Here is a 15,797-nt window from a genome sequence, read left to right as displayed (position 1 = left end):
TGGGTCCCAGCCTTTTATGTTGACTTTTCTTCATTTTTGTTCTCTTTTCTCGGGTGAGTCCCACCTGCAAGGGATGTAAAAATGGATGTAAATATACATTTTATTTTACATCCCCATGGTGGTGATGTATATTTATATACATTTACATCTCACCATTGGAGACGATTCCGATAACTCGGGGTGTATATTTAACATACACCCCCATATACACCCCCCACTGTGGATGCTCTAACACCCTACTAACCCTACTAACTTGGACAATGAACAGTATAAAGATAAGTTTCACTACATATATTTGTTAATCTGAAATTTTACATATCCAGCCACTTATTATTAGGTGAATAAAATTCTATATGCCTCAAAAAACAAAATTCTACACTAGAAAGTCAAAACTAGGTTCCCCTGATGATCATCACTGCAGTGAACTAAAAAACTACCACCATCTATCATTGCGCAGGTCAGTCGCACTTTCTTTTGTGGGCGCATCTCCTGCACGCTACTATACCAGCCCAAATTACTCCTATCAAAGCAAGGACAAAAGCTGCAACATCGAACGCAAAACTATAACAATCAGGACAGCAAACACAGATAAAATCAAATCAAGTTGCAATCAATTCAGCATAATTTGATGGTACCCCTTAAAAAAAAACACAAACAAAAAATTGATTTGATGAAAGAAATGCACATCCGAATATTAGACGACCTGAATCCCTTATATATATTAAGTCTATTTAAATTTTATACTGAAGCCCTAAAAAATTATTTTTCTTTTTCTTGTTCCATTTATCCAGTCCATTTGATATTAAAGAGCTTTTGCCGGAAACACTGAAAGTTTCCCATGCAGTGTAGAAAAAAAGCGGCTAGGCACATTCCTTGCAAGAAGCATTCAATAGTAAAGCTGAAAGTCTGAGATAAACATACTCGCTACAGCACAGTAAGCTAAAATAGCCAGGCGATATCTAACAATCCATGGTAGAGTGCTTTCAAGAGAGCAGTGCCTGTGATGCTCTCTTGCTTTCTTGGTGGTTGAAGAGGTGGAATTTCTTGCTTGCAGTTCCGATAGCGATGTAGTTACACCTGTCACAGGATTTCCGTTTATATCCCTGACTTGAATTTTCAATGTCACAGGAGTCACATCCCAGTCTATCTCAACTGCTCCAAAATTAGACATGCCTGAAGAAAATACACATCCAGAAAATAAAAAAACCTGACATGCTCCGCAAGGAAACTCAGATATGTCAAATTTAAAATGACAAGCATACCATATGTGCACGACCTGTATCTGCAGTTTTGGTCCATAACTCTCATAGTGTTAGGAGTTAACCATGCCAGAAATCTCACAAAGAAATGTAGCGGTGGTGGGACTACCTTCTCAACTGCTTGGGTTATCCCACTTGAAGTAACATCATACAATGGATATCCAGTGGCACAATCATAACGTGTAATTTCTCCAAAGTGAACATCTCCACTTATGAAAAACACTCCATCCCTCTACAAGGAAAAGGATTTGTAAAAGAGCTGATCTAAGCATCCTCTCCTCTCAGACCAAGTTGTAAAAGTAAAAAATAAATACCCTGCTTCATGCATCTGCTGCTTGTATCCTAAATAGAAATCGCTACTGAAAGAAGTATAATTGAAAATATGTATATACCACCTTGCTATCTGCTATCAATTTAAATAGCCGATCTCTCTCCTTTGGAAAACGTCCCCAAGACTCCATGTAAAACAATGGCCCAGTGGTTGCTGACAGATTTGATATTACCTGAATTGGGAGAAAAGATAAGGGAGTTTCACTAAAATACCCAAAATGGGGGCTGAAATTATAAAAATACCCAACACCCAAAACACTTTATAAACATACCCAAAACTCATCATTACACACACTCAAAACCCATTTATAAACATACCCAAAACCCAGCATTACACACATACCCAAAACCCATTTTGGGTATGTTTCTATGTTTAAATAGTGCTTGGGTATTTTTATAAATACATGTCTAGGATTGGGTATTTTTATAAATATCTAAAAAGATAATTACTGAAACGTATGCATTATTAACAAAACTTGCAGACACCATAGGCAAATCCAAACAACCCAACTAGCCAAGCATTAGGGAGTAGCACATATGTAAATTAATTACATAGCTAACAGCTTTATGTAGAACAATGTAGGCATAAATTAATGTATAGAAGATCCAAGCATAGTACCAACCTACCTAATATAATGTTGGCATAAATTGACAGCATACCTGTATAGAAGATCCAATAATTGTAATGGCTGTTGGAGAATCATTCAGCTCTTTTTCTAACCATTCCCACTGTGAGTGTCCCAAAATAGTTCCATCACTACGTAAAGGGTCTCGATGGTACCTAGTATCTAATAGTATAACCTGAGGAAGTTTATTGCCCGTAATTAGAGCAAAACACATTTTTACTGAAAACAGTTGTTTGCTTACTTGATAGGCTTTCCTGGGAAAGCCCATTTGAATTCCATAAGAAGAAATGTTTCAGACAGATACTTAGAAGCTTTCACTTTGATACCTTGATTTGTCTGCCCATGGGGCCAACTGTGTAAGATGCATAAACTCCGTCTTGCTTGCGCCTACAATTGAAGCAAAAAAATAATTCAATATAATCAGCAATAATTAGGTATTACGAACTACTGCATTGCAGTACACCACAATTAGATAGAGTTAAAAATTAATGATGTAATTCATACAAAGCGAATGAGGCTTTAACAATGACAACATCAGCATCTTTGGATATCAGTAAGGCCATAATGACAATTCTACAAGGGGAGAACAGTCGCTCACCGAGGACTATGTTCCGGCTCATCCAAGAAATCAAGGAGAAGCCTTTGATTAGTTATTTTCCCGGAAAATTCTTTTCCTGCATCATTTAATCCATAATCGTGGTCATCCCATGTGCCAATTACCTACAAGATTGACACGCTACTACTTAGAACGAAGAATAATTATATAAAAAGGAAAATATGTATGAGCAAGATTAAGGATCTCAACAACTATTCAGTCAGAGAAGTGAGGATGAAACACCTTAGTATTCTCTCGAAGACGAGAATAACCAGGGTTAGACTTGGCTTTCTCAAATCTAGACTTCATTTCCTGCTCAGTAGAAGGAACAAATCTTGGGGCATTCTTCCACGGCCCAATTGTTCTTTCTTTTCCAAATAGTTTAAAAGGACGCCTAATGTCTCCATAAATGTTATCACCAAGCCAAATGAAAACTTGGGGATCAAATGAGATTATTGCATTCCAGATGGGCTGCACAAAACCAAAAATTTTAAGTTATCCTGAGAAACAAAAAAGAAGTAAATATATTCACAAAAGTTTCAGAGATGAAATTTCGTTGTGTGGCAAAACAAATCGATAGATGATTTGATACAATATAATGCCATTTGAACAGCTAAGTAATAAGCAACAGTTGCAGTAGGGTTCACTAGCAGAAAGTAAAAGCAGGGACAATGTGCACAGGAAGATTGCCTAAACGTCACCTATCAATGGCCAGTTGGATTCAGATTTCGCTATGAGGAGATTGCCATTGTGGTCAAACTGAAGAGCGGAAGTGGGTTCATCTCCAACAAAGTGTTCTTGAATTGTTTTTGGCATTTGGCAGACTTATAAATTTGTATACAATTATTATAAATTAGGAAGTCATCACTGATGAAGTGTGAGTCAAATATGCACTGTAATTAGAGAAACATGTGTTGTCATCAAAAGTAGTGTGCCAAAATGGCAAAGCTATTGAGAGGTGAGAAGAAGAAAAGTTAAAAAAACAAAGAGCAGAGTACAGACCGACAGACAGACCTGAGGAGCGCTTTGGTTGGCACATGATCCAAACGCAATACGAGTAACCAGATGCTGCTGCTCGGAAGGGACGCCCCACGCCACCACTCCAATCGCCGTCACTGTCAACATCCACCACCACTTCCAAACCATCTCTCTCAACTCTCAACTCTCAATTCTCAATTTTCAATTCTTAATTCAACTCTCAATTCTCATACGAGCAGCCACTAACTCTCTGATTCTCGCGTAAATGTGAGGATTCTTTCCATTCTTAACCAATCACCTTATTTATTTCCTGAAAATTGCCTTATTTCCATAACAAGAGCCTGAAACCTTCCGATCAAGAAAATCCAATAAACTAATATATTAAGGAAAAACTTCCATTAAAAAATTCTTACATGCCTCTTTTTTTTGGTTTTTAGGTGCAATAGTCCTTGAATTTGTACCCACTTCACATTTTAGTCATTCAATTTGCGAAATGCCTGCTCTAGCCCCTCAATTCCATTCGTTACTCGAGATATGTTACTTTTCTGGTTAAATTTAGGGCAAAATAGTCATTTGCGGTCCAACTCTCATTACTCACACCTACTCCACCACTCCATATCCAAACTCACCATTCTCACCATCAATCTCACGACCCCATCATCATCATAATCATCAATTTCAACCCTTCCACCTCAGCCAATACTAGAGAGACAAAGAGACGTAGAGATATAGACATAGAGAGATAGAGAGACAAAGATACAAAGAGACAAAGATGAGTGGTGGGGAGGTGCGTCAAGGAGAGGGCGTGGGGCTGGGTGGGTGCGGGGATGAGAATGGGTGTCGTATCTGTACTGTTAATGCATTTTTTGGGAGGGTCAACTTAGGTAAAGGAGCGTTGGATCTTTAGCAGGGCGAGAAGGTTATAAACCTTCGGCATAGAGGGGTCTTGTAGAAGAAAATAAGGAAGAAACAATCGTCAAGCTTCATGCACCGGTGTGGTACCTGCTGAAAGCTCTCCGATGTTTTTTTTTTTTTGGTCAAGGAAATGAACATGTCATTACCATATGGGGTTACATAAGAGTCCAATACAAAAGTCAGAAACATAAAACAAGGGCTCAACCAAACTAAATACAAGCCCAATCCAAAATACAAAAAAGCCCAAAATAACCAAAAAACCTTAGAATCAAACCCTAGATACACCAAGCAGCCGCTACCACCTAATCTACCACCGCTGCCGCAACCAGAAGAATAAGAAGGTTCAAGGGAACCAACAAAGGGGATCTGTAGAGCGTGGAGTTGGGGAAGCAAGCCACCAACATGCATCATGCTCAAGCGATCCAGTAGCAGGTATGGGTCCAAATGGACCATTAAACTGCAAAGCCAACACCTCCATAACCCGATCTCAGATATGAGATTGGTTTGTAGGGGAGAAACAGCAGCAGTAGCAAACAAGTAGACAACCAAGAAAATTCTAGGGAGAAAGGAGGATTTTAGGGTTTGAGTTTTCTTGGGAGGGGGAGAGAAATGGACTGATGGGGGGTGAGTGTATGAAAGGGAAAAAGGGTGAGAGAGGTGAAATGGCTGAAGAGTAGTGATGGAGGGGGTGTGGGGGAGATCTGGGCTTACATAAGGAAAAACATAAGAGGAAGGGCAAACCAAAGCAAACTGAAAAAAAGGAAAAGGAAAGCCACACCAAAGGGTGGCAGAGAAGCCACACAAGAGGTGGCGGAGGAGCCGCCCCGAAGGGCGGCGGCACAGCCACCAGCTGCTCAAAAGAGGGTGGTGGAAAAGGAGAGAAGTTCTAGAGAGAAGGAGGATCCTCTCTCTCTAAAGCTCTCTCGGTTTAGTTAGCGAATGTGGGATATGTGGTAATTTTGACAGAGTAACAGTAAATGTGAAAAGTAGTTACCCTATTTACCTGGGCACTGTTCCCCATTTATAGGAAAGTGAAACTGAGAATTTGTATAAAGTTTCAATGTGGGACTTTGTGCAAATCACCATGATGGTGACACGTGTCTGTGGCTCTAGGTTCTGTAGTTGAGAGCATCGGCAGGTGGGTATCGCTTCGGAAGGAGGTCCTCCTTCGGTAGGTTAAGAAGGTGGTGATGTCACTCATATTCTAAGGGCTTGTCTAAGTGTCTTTTGGAGTGATCTCTTTCTTTTTGGCAGCCATCATGCCTACCAAAGTACTAGTCTTCTGATGCCAAATGCGCTTGGTTGATTATGGTGCAAATAGTAGTCTCCCAAGTTGCCAATCAAAGAGTGGCTTCTAGGTTGGGAACTTGTAAAGTGTTTAGGTAATCAAATCAAGGGCTTCGGCGTGGCGGGCACGGTAGGCAATCCCTTAGTCCCCCAAGTTCGGAAGCTAGAAGGCACGTTTGCTGGGGAAAGTAGTTCCTTAAAGGACATGTCTTTGAAACTGGCTCAGGGGGAGCGGACGGGAAGCTATGATGTCATAGGCGGGCATGTAATGTCGTTGGAGGTTCAGTACAGAGGGTGCTGAAGGAAAGGTGTTACGTCAACAAAAGTCGCATTAGTCCCTTCGAAGCTTCAGCACGGATGCTAGTCTACTTCTTGATTGGACCAATTTTTGGTTTATGGAAGATGAGATACAAAGATGATCACTCATTAACCAAAGTAGGAAACCAAAAACCTTAGCTAGGTTTTCTCCATCACTTAGCTTATATAGGACAACACAAAAGGCAATTGGGTGGATATTTGGGGCTCCATTTGGTCCATGGGCCCAATACTCTTTTGGGCTATTTTGTCAATTTCCTTTTAAATCATATTTAAAAACCCAATCCAATATTTCTATATGTCAATATTAATTCCATAATTAATCTTTTAATTATAATTTAACTATTAAATTATAACTATAGTTTTACTTAATTGACTCGGTCGAACTATTTGACTTTGGTCAATTTCTCTGGTCAACATGTTGACTTTTGACTGTTGACTTTGACATTTGATTATCAACCATTGACTTGTGTCTCCTCATTTAATTTCTCCTCATTTGTACCTCTAATTACATTTTTTGGGTGTGCAGATCCGTAGGTTCCCTTTAGCAAGGTAGTTTTACTTAGTTGACTCAACTCCTCAGAGATGATATACGAATTAAATTCCACAATTTTATTCTTCCTATTAATAAAGGTTAATTGAAACATTTTAGGACATCCACAGACCATGGTTGTTGCCTAGCAGCAAGTCACGGTTATCCAAGCTAAATGATACATTGTAAAAGAACCTATTCAATTGGAATGACCGTGCAATTGAATCCTTCTCTTATGTCAATACTCATTATTCACATTATTAGATCATGAAATCTGATTGTCAATAACCTAATGTGAATAATTCCTTTTATATGATTATCCTGGTAAGATTTGAAGACTTATTCTTTCAAGTCTTATCCACTGCTCTGTGCAGAGATTTGACCAATCATATTTTGGAGTATTCTCTGTCCTTTACTGAGAGTAGAGATTCTTCTTGTACATTCATTTGTTTCCATGACTCTATTGAGAATCCTGATGAGCACATTTAAGCTATGCCTAATTCAACATGACCGTATAGTGCTCTCAAAGATTAACAATATAGCCACAAAACATCTATGATGCCTTAGGTCTAAGGATTAGTTTGCACCATTGCAATTTATGAGTTCTAGTTTGACATGTGAGTAAAGACTTCCATGCTGTAACTCATGTGTTGGATCGTTCAGTGTACTTGTTCATCTACAAGCACCTACACACATATCGATGTGTCTCCACACTTAATGACTTGAGACCTTGTCATTCCCTACATATAGAGACGATACTGTGTGTACTGGTCTTTACGAAATATTGACACCCAATCAATATTCATATGACCAGGAACATGTTCAGGATTTAGAGATTGTGGGGGTCTTTTTGTTCCAGCAGCCAGATGAATAATGCATTTGCCAAAGCTTCCAGGGCCTTTGTTCACCCGTTTTAATTTACTTCCTGAGATGACAGGGCAAAGTTCCCCATTAATTCAAAGACCATGTTTTGGTCAGTGAATTAACTTTCTTTATGTGTTGAGCGTGCCACTGTTAGCAATTTTTCAACCCTAACAGACTTATGGTAAAATAACTTGCGCCCCAAGTTATTAACTTTTACCAAACGATTGTGAATTTGGGTGAGGAATATCTCCCAAGTAAGTTCTTTTCTATGCCTTAGACTGGTAAGGACTTTTACAATTTATCTCAGTATAAAAACCGGCAGTTCTGGCCAGAATGAAAGATGACAGATTGAACCAATTTCAGACAGAACTCCCTTTTACAAGACTCAAAAAGGGAAGAACTGACTATACAAGGACAAGGAGAGGGCTGCGCTTCCATTTCTGTCTGGATAGTTGCCTCTGTTCTGGGCTGGACTGGATACGCCTGTGCTAGACTGGACTTTTAACAACTTCAACTGTTAGGCTTCAGCTGTAAATCGATACCAAAGCTTGAGTTTGGCAGAGCTTTAATCTATTTCGAACCCTGGAAGGTTTTTGGATGGGCAGAACTGGGACTTCTCCAGTCTGAAAGGGGCAGAAGTGGCTGGACTCGAGCTGGAAGCGGGCTGTAATACCTGTGCTGCTTAGTCAGGGCTCTTCACAAATTTGTTGAGTTTTTCATATTTGAGAAAACTCGAAACTCTGCTTAGCTTGGCTTGTACTAAACCAAATTTGTAACGAGAGAAATCTCGTTATTGTTGACTAGTGAACTGGGATTCAAACCAGAGGTAGCGATTTAAACTTGTCTTTGCTGGGAGAAGACATGATGATTCTGCAAGCTTGTTGGCAAGCTTTTGAATATTTCAGGCTCGAAGTCTGTTGGAACTTGTTTAGGATTTTGTGATCAAGTGATCATTTGAGTGTTTGTCTTTTGACTGAGTTTTGGTTGATTGGTTGATTGATTGTCCCTTGCTCTATTCACCCTCTTTTGTATATATAGGAAGTGTTCCTCCGAGAATGGGCGGCAAGTAATCAAAAGATCTTTTAATTTTTAAAATGAAATAAACAGGGGTTCTATCCATTTTCTGGCGAGTAAGCACTCAACGATTAGTTCCTGAGGTGACCACTTCTGTATTTTTGATGGAGTGCCCTGCCTGTTCTTCCATTCCACCTGCTTCTGCAAAAGGTCTGGAGCCTTGGAGATGGCTGGCTCTCAGCTTTTGGACAGTTTCATGTTTCCCGCTTATCTCTCTTTTTTATAAAAACAGAGTCTGCTTATCCTCGAAAATGGTATTCCTCCAAAATATCAGAATATCTTTTAGATAAACTAAGCGGGTTCTAATCTTCTGGCAGCAAGCTACTTTAGATTTTTTCTTCTTTTATACCTGCTCCTGTTCTATTTCCAGTTTTCAGCCGAAATTATTGACTCCTCCAAGTCAGGGATCACGTGGGGCTGTTCCGTTTTGAAGGCCAGCTTGAGTCTAGTTTGCTTCTGAGCCTAACTTTGGATTTCTTCGAGGCCCAAGTTTTTTTTGATTCCTATTGTTCACAAGCCCTTTAATGTTTTGGGCCGTGTTTTTGGCCTGTCCACTCATTTAATGGGCTGGGTCGTGCTGATGGGCTTGAGGTCGTCTGATACAAGCGGCCTAGGAGATGGTGTGGGCTTTGTTTTTGGCGTGCTAAATTTGGGCCCAAACAATGCCCCCATTAAATCTGAACCGTTTATCAACCGGTTTTCAGATTTAATGTTTTCGGCTATTAATTTGTGCGCGCCAGTTTAAAACGCCCCCTGTCTGCCACGTCCACCTACCTAGACTTCGTGGGAAACCGGTCAGTTACTAGCTGGTCACTAGCTCGTCACTATTAGCTTTCAGCTGGCGTCTTGTCTTCCATTTCCCACGATTTTGAGTCCTTTAAAAGAAATTTGAAATTTCCAGTTCCTGTTCATCTCAAAACCTAGCTTTCTCAGAGTTCAATTTTCTCGGTTTTTGTCAGAATCCTTTCCCTTTGCTTCGTTCAATCCCTAAACCCTTTTTCGTTCCTAGCCTGTAAACCCAGAAAATGTCTTCTCCAAGGACTCGTGCCCACAGTGCTTCCTCCTCGGTTCCTCCAGACTATATCACCGGGAGTGGAATCGACGCTCACGCCATGGAAGTTCGAAGCAGACTTCATCCTTTTGTTCAGAAAAAATTGGACGAAAACGTCCTTCACTTGTTTGACAGTACTCTGACTGTGGGACCTCGCTGGTTTGGTCCTGTCCCAGCTGAGATGGCAGAGTTGGTTAAGAAGGATGCCGAAGCGCCTCTATGTTACCAAGGGAACTCTGCCCTATCCTCTTATTCTTGGGTCAGCAAGAATTTAAGTCGTTCATTCCCGTCCAGTGAAGTAAGGAATAGTCCTGTGAAGTGGGCGGACTGGATTGACAAACTTCTTCCCAAGTTTGGAGCTCACTGGAGGCGGGCAGGAATTTATGATGCGATTCTTCTGTCTAAGCAATCCATCAACCGGGATGAGAACCTGCTTGCTGCTGCCCTATGTTTCTGGAATTCTGCCAGCAACACGTTTGATTTCCGTGTGGGTCCAATGGCGCCAACTCTGCTGGACATGGCTCAGATCTTTGGGTTTAGGCCCCATGGCCGACCTGTGGATGCTGTTGGAGACTATCATCGTAGGAGGAACCAGGAGAAGCTAGCCAAGCCTTTCACTGTCTCTCCTGCCACCATCAATCAGAACTGCTCCTTTTCTGTTTTTCTGAGGAAATTCAGTGTGGAGAAGGACAAGGATCAGCAGCATATGCTATTCCTTCTGTATTGGCTGAACAGATTTGTGTTCCCCAATCGTTCTTCTGCTGTTCTGCTTGAGTATAGGCATTTGGCAGAAGCTTTACACAACCATACCGACGTTGGACTTGGGCCGTCAGTTCTGGCTCACCTTTTCAAGAACCTGCATACTGCCACAACGTAGAATCCCCTGAATTTATCTGCTCCTGGCTCGTTTTGGATGATCCAGGTCTGGTTGCAGGTGTATTTTCCAGAGTTCCGGTTTCCTGATCTAGTTCTGCCTGAAAAGCAGGTTCTGGCTCTTCCTCTGATGTCGGCAGAAGTGCCCAAGCGTTCCATTGACGAATACCTGATGTGGTTCAGACATTGTCTTAAGCGCTCCGCGGCTCAATGGCAAGTGGTGATCAGAAGAACCTATCCTTGGTTCCAGCCTGGGCACCGGCTTTTTGAAAAGGAGCCAGAAGACGAGGCTGCCAGGACAGAATACAGGAAGATATTTCTGAGTGTAGCCTTGCTGAGGGATCTGCCTCATGGAGGCGGGAAGCCACCAAGCTATCATCTGGGGGCAGAAGTCTACCATCCTAATTTCTGTGCACGACAACTTGGCTGTCCACAGGTCATTCCGTTCAAATACTACCGAAGTTGCAATCGAGCCTCGTCCTGGAGAGATTCAGATAATCTGGAGGTGCACAAGGATGCTCGTTGTGCAGTTAATAAAATCAATAACAGTCTGGATGGTCTTTATCCATCCTGGGAGCCGAATTCATCCAGTTCCTCCGATTTTGATGCTTGGTGGAAGGCCAGGTTTCGAGGGATGCCTGCTTCGGCTGCTGCAGTCAAGGTGCTTTTTGAGGGCTGGGCCTGTGGAAATGTGTTTGGCGAGGCTGAGGCCAGAAAATTCACAGTTAAGACTATTCAAGATGTCAATGATCAGATCATAGAAGGTAAATTCTTCGTTCTGTCTGCCATTTCTTGTTCTGTCGTTTATACTTTGTCTGACAAATCAATTCTGCCTGTATCAGACCCCTCCATGAAGAAAATCATTGGTGAACAGACGGCTCAAGCTGGAGCAATGTTTGGTAAGCTTCGATCTACCCTGTTCCTTTTATTTCCTTATACTGTGTTTAGTTCTGACTTCAAATTTTTTCCTCATATAGTCAGTTCTGTCATTGCTGCTGGGGACCTAGAGCCTCCTTCTGGTGAGGAGGATGAAGATCTGGCAGAACAGCCTGCCGTGGCCAGTCCAATTGCTGGAAAGAAAAGGAAAGAGAGTACTTTTGCTCAGGGCAGCGTTGCCCGGTCTGAAACTTCTGGTAGGGTCCTTGTGTTTAGGTCCCACTTCCTTTTGACCTGTTCTGCCTTGCTCTTTCTTCTAATACTTGCTTCTTTTATGCAGCTGAAAGCCCTCCTCCTCCTCCTCGCACCAGGTCTAAAAGACTTAGGAAGAGGCGTGAGATCGATTCTGATGAGACAGAAGAGTTTGCCGCTAATCCGAATGAAGCCTCTGGGACTGATGATGAGCTGAGAGAAGCTTTTGAGGCTGTTGAAAAAGAGGGGCAACAAGAAACGGCAGTGGAAACTCTAAAAACGAAAGGGAAAGATCTCGACGAAGAGGTGGGGTTGAATTCTGGTCATTTGTAGACATGCTCTTTCTGCTTTTCTTTTCTAACTCCTGATTTCTGTTTGTCTGTTTAAGAGGAGATCCCGGCTGAGGTGATCGCAGAGAGCATTGCCTTGGCTCAACAACAGCGTGCCATTCCCCGGACAGAGCTGACTAGCTCAGAACTGGCCGCCTTTGAGGACACGGAGGCTGAACATTCTACTGCAGCTCCAGTATTTGAGGACTAGCCAGAGCCTTCTGTTTCAGAGCCAGTGGAGCAGGTAGAAGTTCCTGTAGCCGCTTCAACCGATCAACCTGCATTCGAGCCTGTAGAACAAACAGAACTCTCTGTCACAGCTCAAGCAGAACAGGCAATGCTAGGGTCTAGGGAGCATATGGAGGCTTTGGCAGAATCGGGACCTGTGGGACGGGTAGAACTTCCGGTTGCGAGCCTGGCAGAACCATCTGCCTCGGGGCCTGTGGAGCAGGTGGAGCTTCCTGCTGCAACCCCAGAATCTGAAGCAGAATTAACTGCTACTATTTCTGAAGCCGCAGGAGCAATGGCAGTGGTTATTAGCCCTTTGAAGCCTGTTCTCGCAGCTGTAAGTTTTCACCATGTCATGAATTTTTCTTTTGTTTCTCCCTTTTCTAATCCACAATTCTGGTTTTACAGATGCCCGTCCAATCCCGTGCTGTTTCAACCATCACAGCCTCCTTTGCTGACCCAGAATTGGCTGAATTCGAGGCTATGGACTTGGACGCCCAACTGGATAGGCTGGAGAAACTCAGTTCTACCCCTAACAAGACCAAATTCAAAGCAGTGGATGAGGCCATGGAGAGGGTGAAGGTCTGGCAATCTACTGAGCTGGAACTGGAGGAAAATAGGGAAGCTGTAGAACAACTAATGAAAGATCTGGACCTGCTGCACAGGCAGAACATGGCTCCTAGGCCAATTCTTGAGATAAGTCTGAACCTGGCCAGAGATGTGCTTAACCTTCGCGATCGCTATGAGGATCTTAAGCCTACCTTCGAGACTTCTGAACTCTGCAAGACAACTCATGACGCTAATTTGGCTGATTATGCAAAACAGAAGGCAGAACTGGATCAGATGGTCGCAGGGTACAAAGAGGCCAAGGCTACTGCAGACAGGCTGGAGAAGCAGATTGAGGAGCTTCAAAAGCAGCTGGCAGAACGCAGGGAGGTACAGCGCAGGCTGGGTGCTGGACTGAGCTCCAAGACTAAGGCCACTTTCCTGGTGCAGACCATGGTTTCAGCCTCCAGGCCAGCTTTGGAAGTTGCAGAGGCTTCAATCCATCAGGGAGTACTGCTTCAGAAAGAGCTTTCGATTAAGAAGACGAGTCTGCAGGAAACCCTTAGAAAACTAGGATTTTAACATTCAAATTTTGGAATTGTAATGAACTGGTTGAGTCACCAAAGTGACTATTTGAAAATGAAAGTTTATTTATTTATATTTTTTGGAATTTCGATTTCTCTTGACAAACTGAAATAAAAGCTTATACTAATACCGAATTAAAACTTAAAACAAGATCAAACAACAGTTTCAAGTTGTTGTCTTTCTATCCCAGGATCTGTCTGCACAGCCTGTGAATCCCACATAGTTGGATAGAATTTCTTTAACCATTTGCCATTGATTGGCGCAGCATGGACTTCTCCATCTCGATCCTGTAGTCTGTACGCCCCTAATCCTAGGACTTGGTTAATTATGAAAGGTCCTTCCCAAGTTGGTGACCATTTTCCATAACCAGCTATATGTGTTCCGAGGGGCAGAACTGCTTTCCAGACTATTTCTCCTTCTTCAAAACTCTTGTTTTTAACTCTCTTGTTGTATGCTCTTGACACAGCCTGTTTTCCTGCTAAGAGTTTGTTGAGGGTATCAATCCTACTTGCGTCCAACCCTTCCAGTTCTAATAACATGGCTTGGTTATAGTCTTCTCCAACCAATTCGTTTTGATGGGCAATTCTGAGGGATTGGACTGCTATCTCCATAGGCAGAATTGCATCGTGACCATAAGTCAAAGCATATGGAGTCATACCAGTCGCCTCCCTTTTCGAAGTTCTATATGCCCATAAGGTTTCTGACAGCTTCTCATGCCATTGCTTTGGATTCTTCTCAAGCATTTTCCTGATAATATTGATTATCACTTTGTTACTTGATTCTGCCTGTCCGTTGGCTTGAGCATAATAAGGCGTGGATTGGAGTAGCTTAAATTTGAACGCTTCTGCCATGTTCAGCATATCTCCGGATATGAAAGAAGATCCCCTATCGGTAGTGATTGATTCTGGAATACCAAATCTCTGTATGATCTGTTCCTCTATGAAAGTGATGATTTCTTGAGACGTGGTAGACTTAACAGGCTTGGCTTCTACCCATTTGGTAAAATAATCCGTTGCTACAATGATGAAACAATGCTGTTGGCTGCTGGCTGGATAAATCTTGCCAATGAGGTCCATTGCCCATCCTCTGAATGGCCATGGCTTGACTACTGGGTTCATGGGAACCGAAGGAACCTGCTGGATCGGTCCATGTCTTTGACAAGCTTCACATCCCTTGGAGTAGTTAATGCAATCTTTCATCATGGTTGGCCAGAAATAACCATACCTTCTGATTAGCCAACACATTTTCCTTCCACCTTGATGTGCTCCACATATCCCTTCATGTGTTTCTCCCATGACCTTCATGTATTCTTTCTTTCCCAAGCATCTTAATAATACTTCATCCTTGCTTTTCCGGACCAAATCTTCATTCCACATAAGATAATTTGAAGCCATGATTCTGACTTTCTTTTCAGAAGGCAGAATTGGATACTGCAGGTAGTTTATGATGGGAGTTCTCCAATCATCTTCAGTGATTATGGCAGAATTGACATCTACCTCCATTCCTCTGGTCAGAACAGATGGCAGACTTTTCTTTCCTACCCTAATAATCCTTTGCACACAATCTTCCGGGATTTGTATTCCTGTAGCTATTTGAGCCAGTTCATTGGCTGCAAAGTTCTCTTCTCTTGGGATGTGTTCCCAAGTGGCTTCCCTGAATTCTGTCAACAGATTCCTAGCTGCTACTAAATAGACAGCTAGGGCAGGGTTCAAACATTTGTATTCTCCAGCAATCTGTTTTAAAACAAGCATAGAATCTCCCAAAATTTCCACAGACTGGACTCCTAGTTACACCAACATTTCAAGGCCAATGATTAAAGCTTCATATTCAGCTCTGTTGTTGGTGCATTGGAAATCCAACTGGAAAGAATAGCAATGTCTGACTCCCAAAGGTTCTTCTAGAACAATTCCTGCTCCGGAAGTTAAGTCAGTTTTTGATCCATCAAAATACAGCTTCCATGGTGTGAGATGAATCGAATAAATGGGATTGTTAAGGCAAACATGAGCTCTTGTCAATAGATCTACATTTGCTATATCCAAAGAGTCCATATTTTCGATTTCTTCTCCTGGATGATCGGCTAGGAAGTCTGCTACAGCTTGCCCCTTGACAGCTTTCTGAGGGACATATCTGAAAGCAAATTCTGTCAGAGCCAGAGTCCATTTCCCAATTCTGCCTCTTAGCATTGGCCTTGTTAGCATATATTTGATTAGGTCTGTCTTGGCAATGACATAAATGGTAAATGGGAGCATGTAGTGTCTGAGTTTTATAGCAGTGAAATATAA

At 42.1% G+C, this 15,797-nt stretch overlaps 2 protein-coding genes across 3 annotated transcripts; one reads left to right on the top strand and one right to left on the bottom strand.

The window, feature by feature from the left end:
* Positions 1 to 270: 270 nt before the first annotated feature.
* Positions 271 to 4,259, bottom strand: LOC110769602 (Calcineurin-like metallo-phosphoesterase superfamily protein). Of its 2 annotated transcripts, none has more exons than XM_021973619.1 (9): positions 3,813 to 4,259; positions 3,054 to 3,281; positions 2,814 to 2,935; positions 2,542 to 2,602; positions 2,250 to 2,390; positions 1,655 to 1,762; positions 1,263 to 1,491; positions 922 to 1,173; positions 271 to 541 (listed from the first exon to the last, which is right to left on the bottom strand). In XM_021973619.1, exons 1-9 carry the CDS (start codon positions 3,954 to 3,956, stop codon positions 459 to 461), a joined length of 1,368 nt encoding a protein of 455 aa, XP_021829311.1. In that variant the 5' UTR covers positions 3,957 to 4,259; the 3' UTR covers positions 271 to 458. The 2 variants fall into 2 exon arrangements, with proteins under 2 accessions (XP_021829311.1, XP_021829312.1); XM_021973620.2 differs by having other exon boundaries at positions 3,825 to 4,254.
* Positions 4,260 to 12,792: 8,533 nt separating this feature from the next.
* On the top strand, positions 12,793 to 13,512 carry LOC148294185 (uncharacterized). The gene has a single exon (XM_088253219.1). The coding sequence runs from the start codon at positions 12,793 to 12,795 to the stop codon at positions 13,510 to 13,512; it is 720 nt and encodes a 239-aa protein (XP_088109345.1).
* Positions 13,513 to 15,797: the final 2,285 nt, after the last annotated feature.

Source organism: Prunus avium, chromosome 5 (genome assembly GCF_965620075.1).
Source record: "Prunus avium chromosome 5, drPruAviu1.hap1.1, whole genome shotgun sequence".
In the NCBI taxonomy this organism is placed as follows: Eukaryota; Viridiplantae; Streptophyta; class Magnoliopsida; order Rosales; family Rosaceae; genus Prunus; species Prunus avium.
This window is presented reverse-complemented; position numbering and strand designations above follow the sequence as displayed.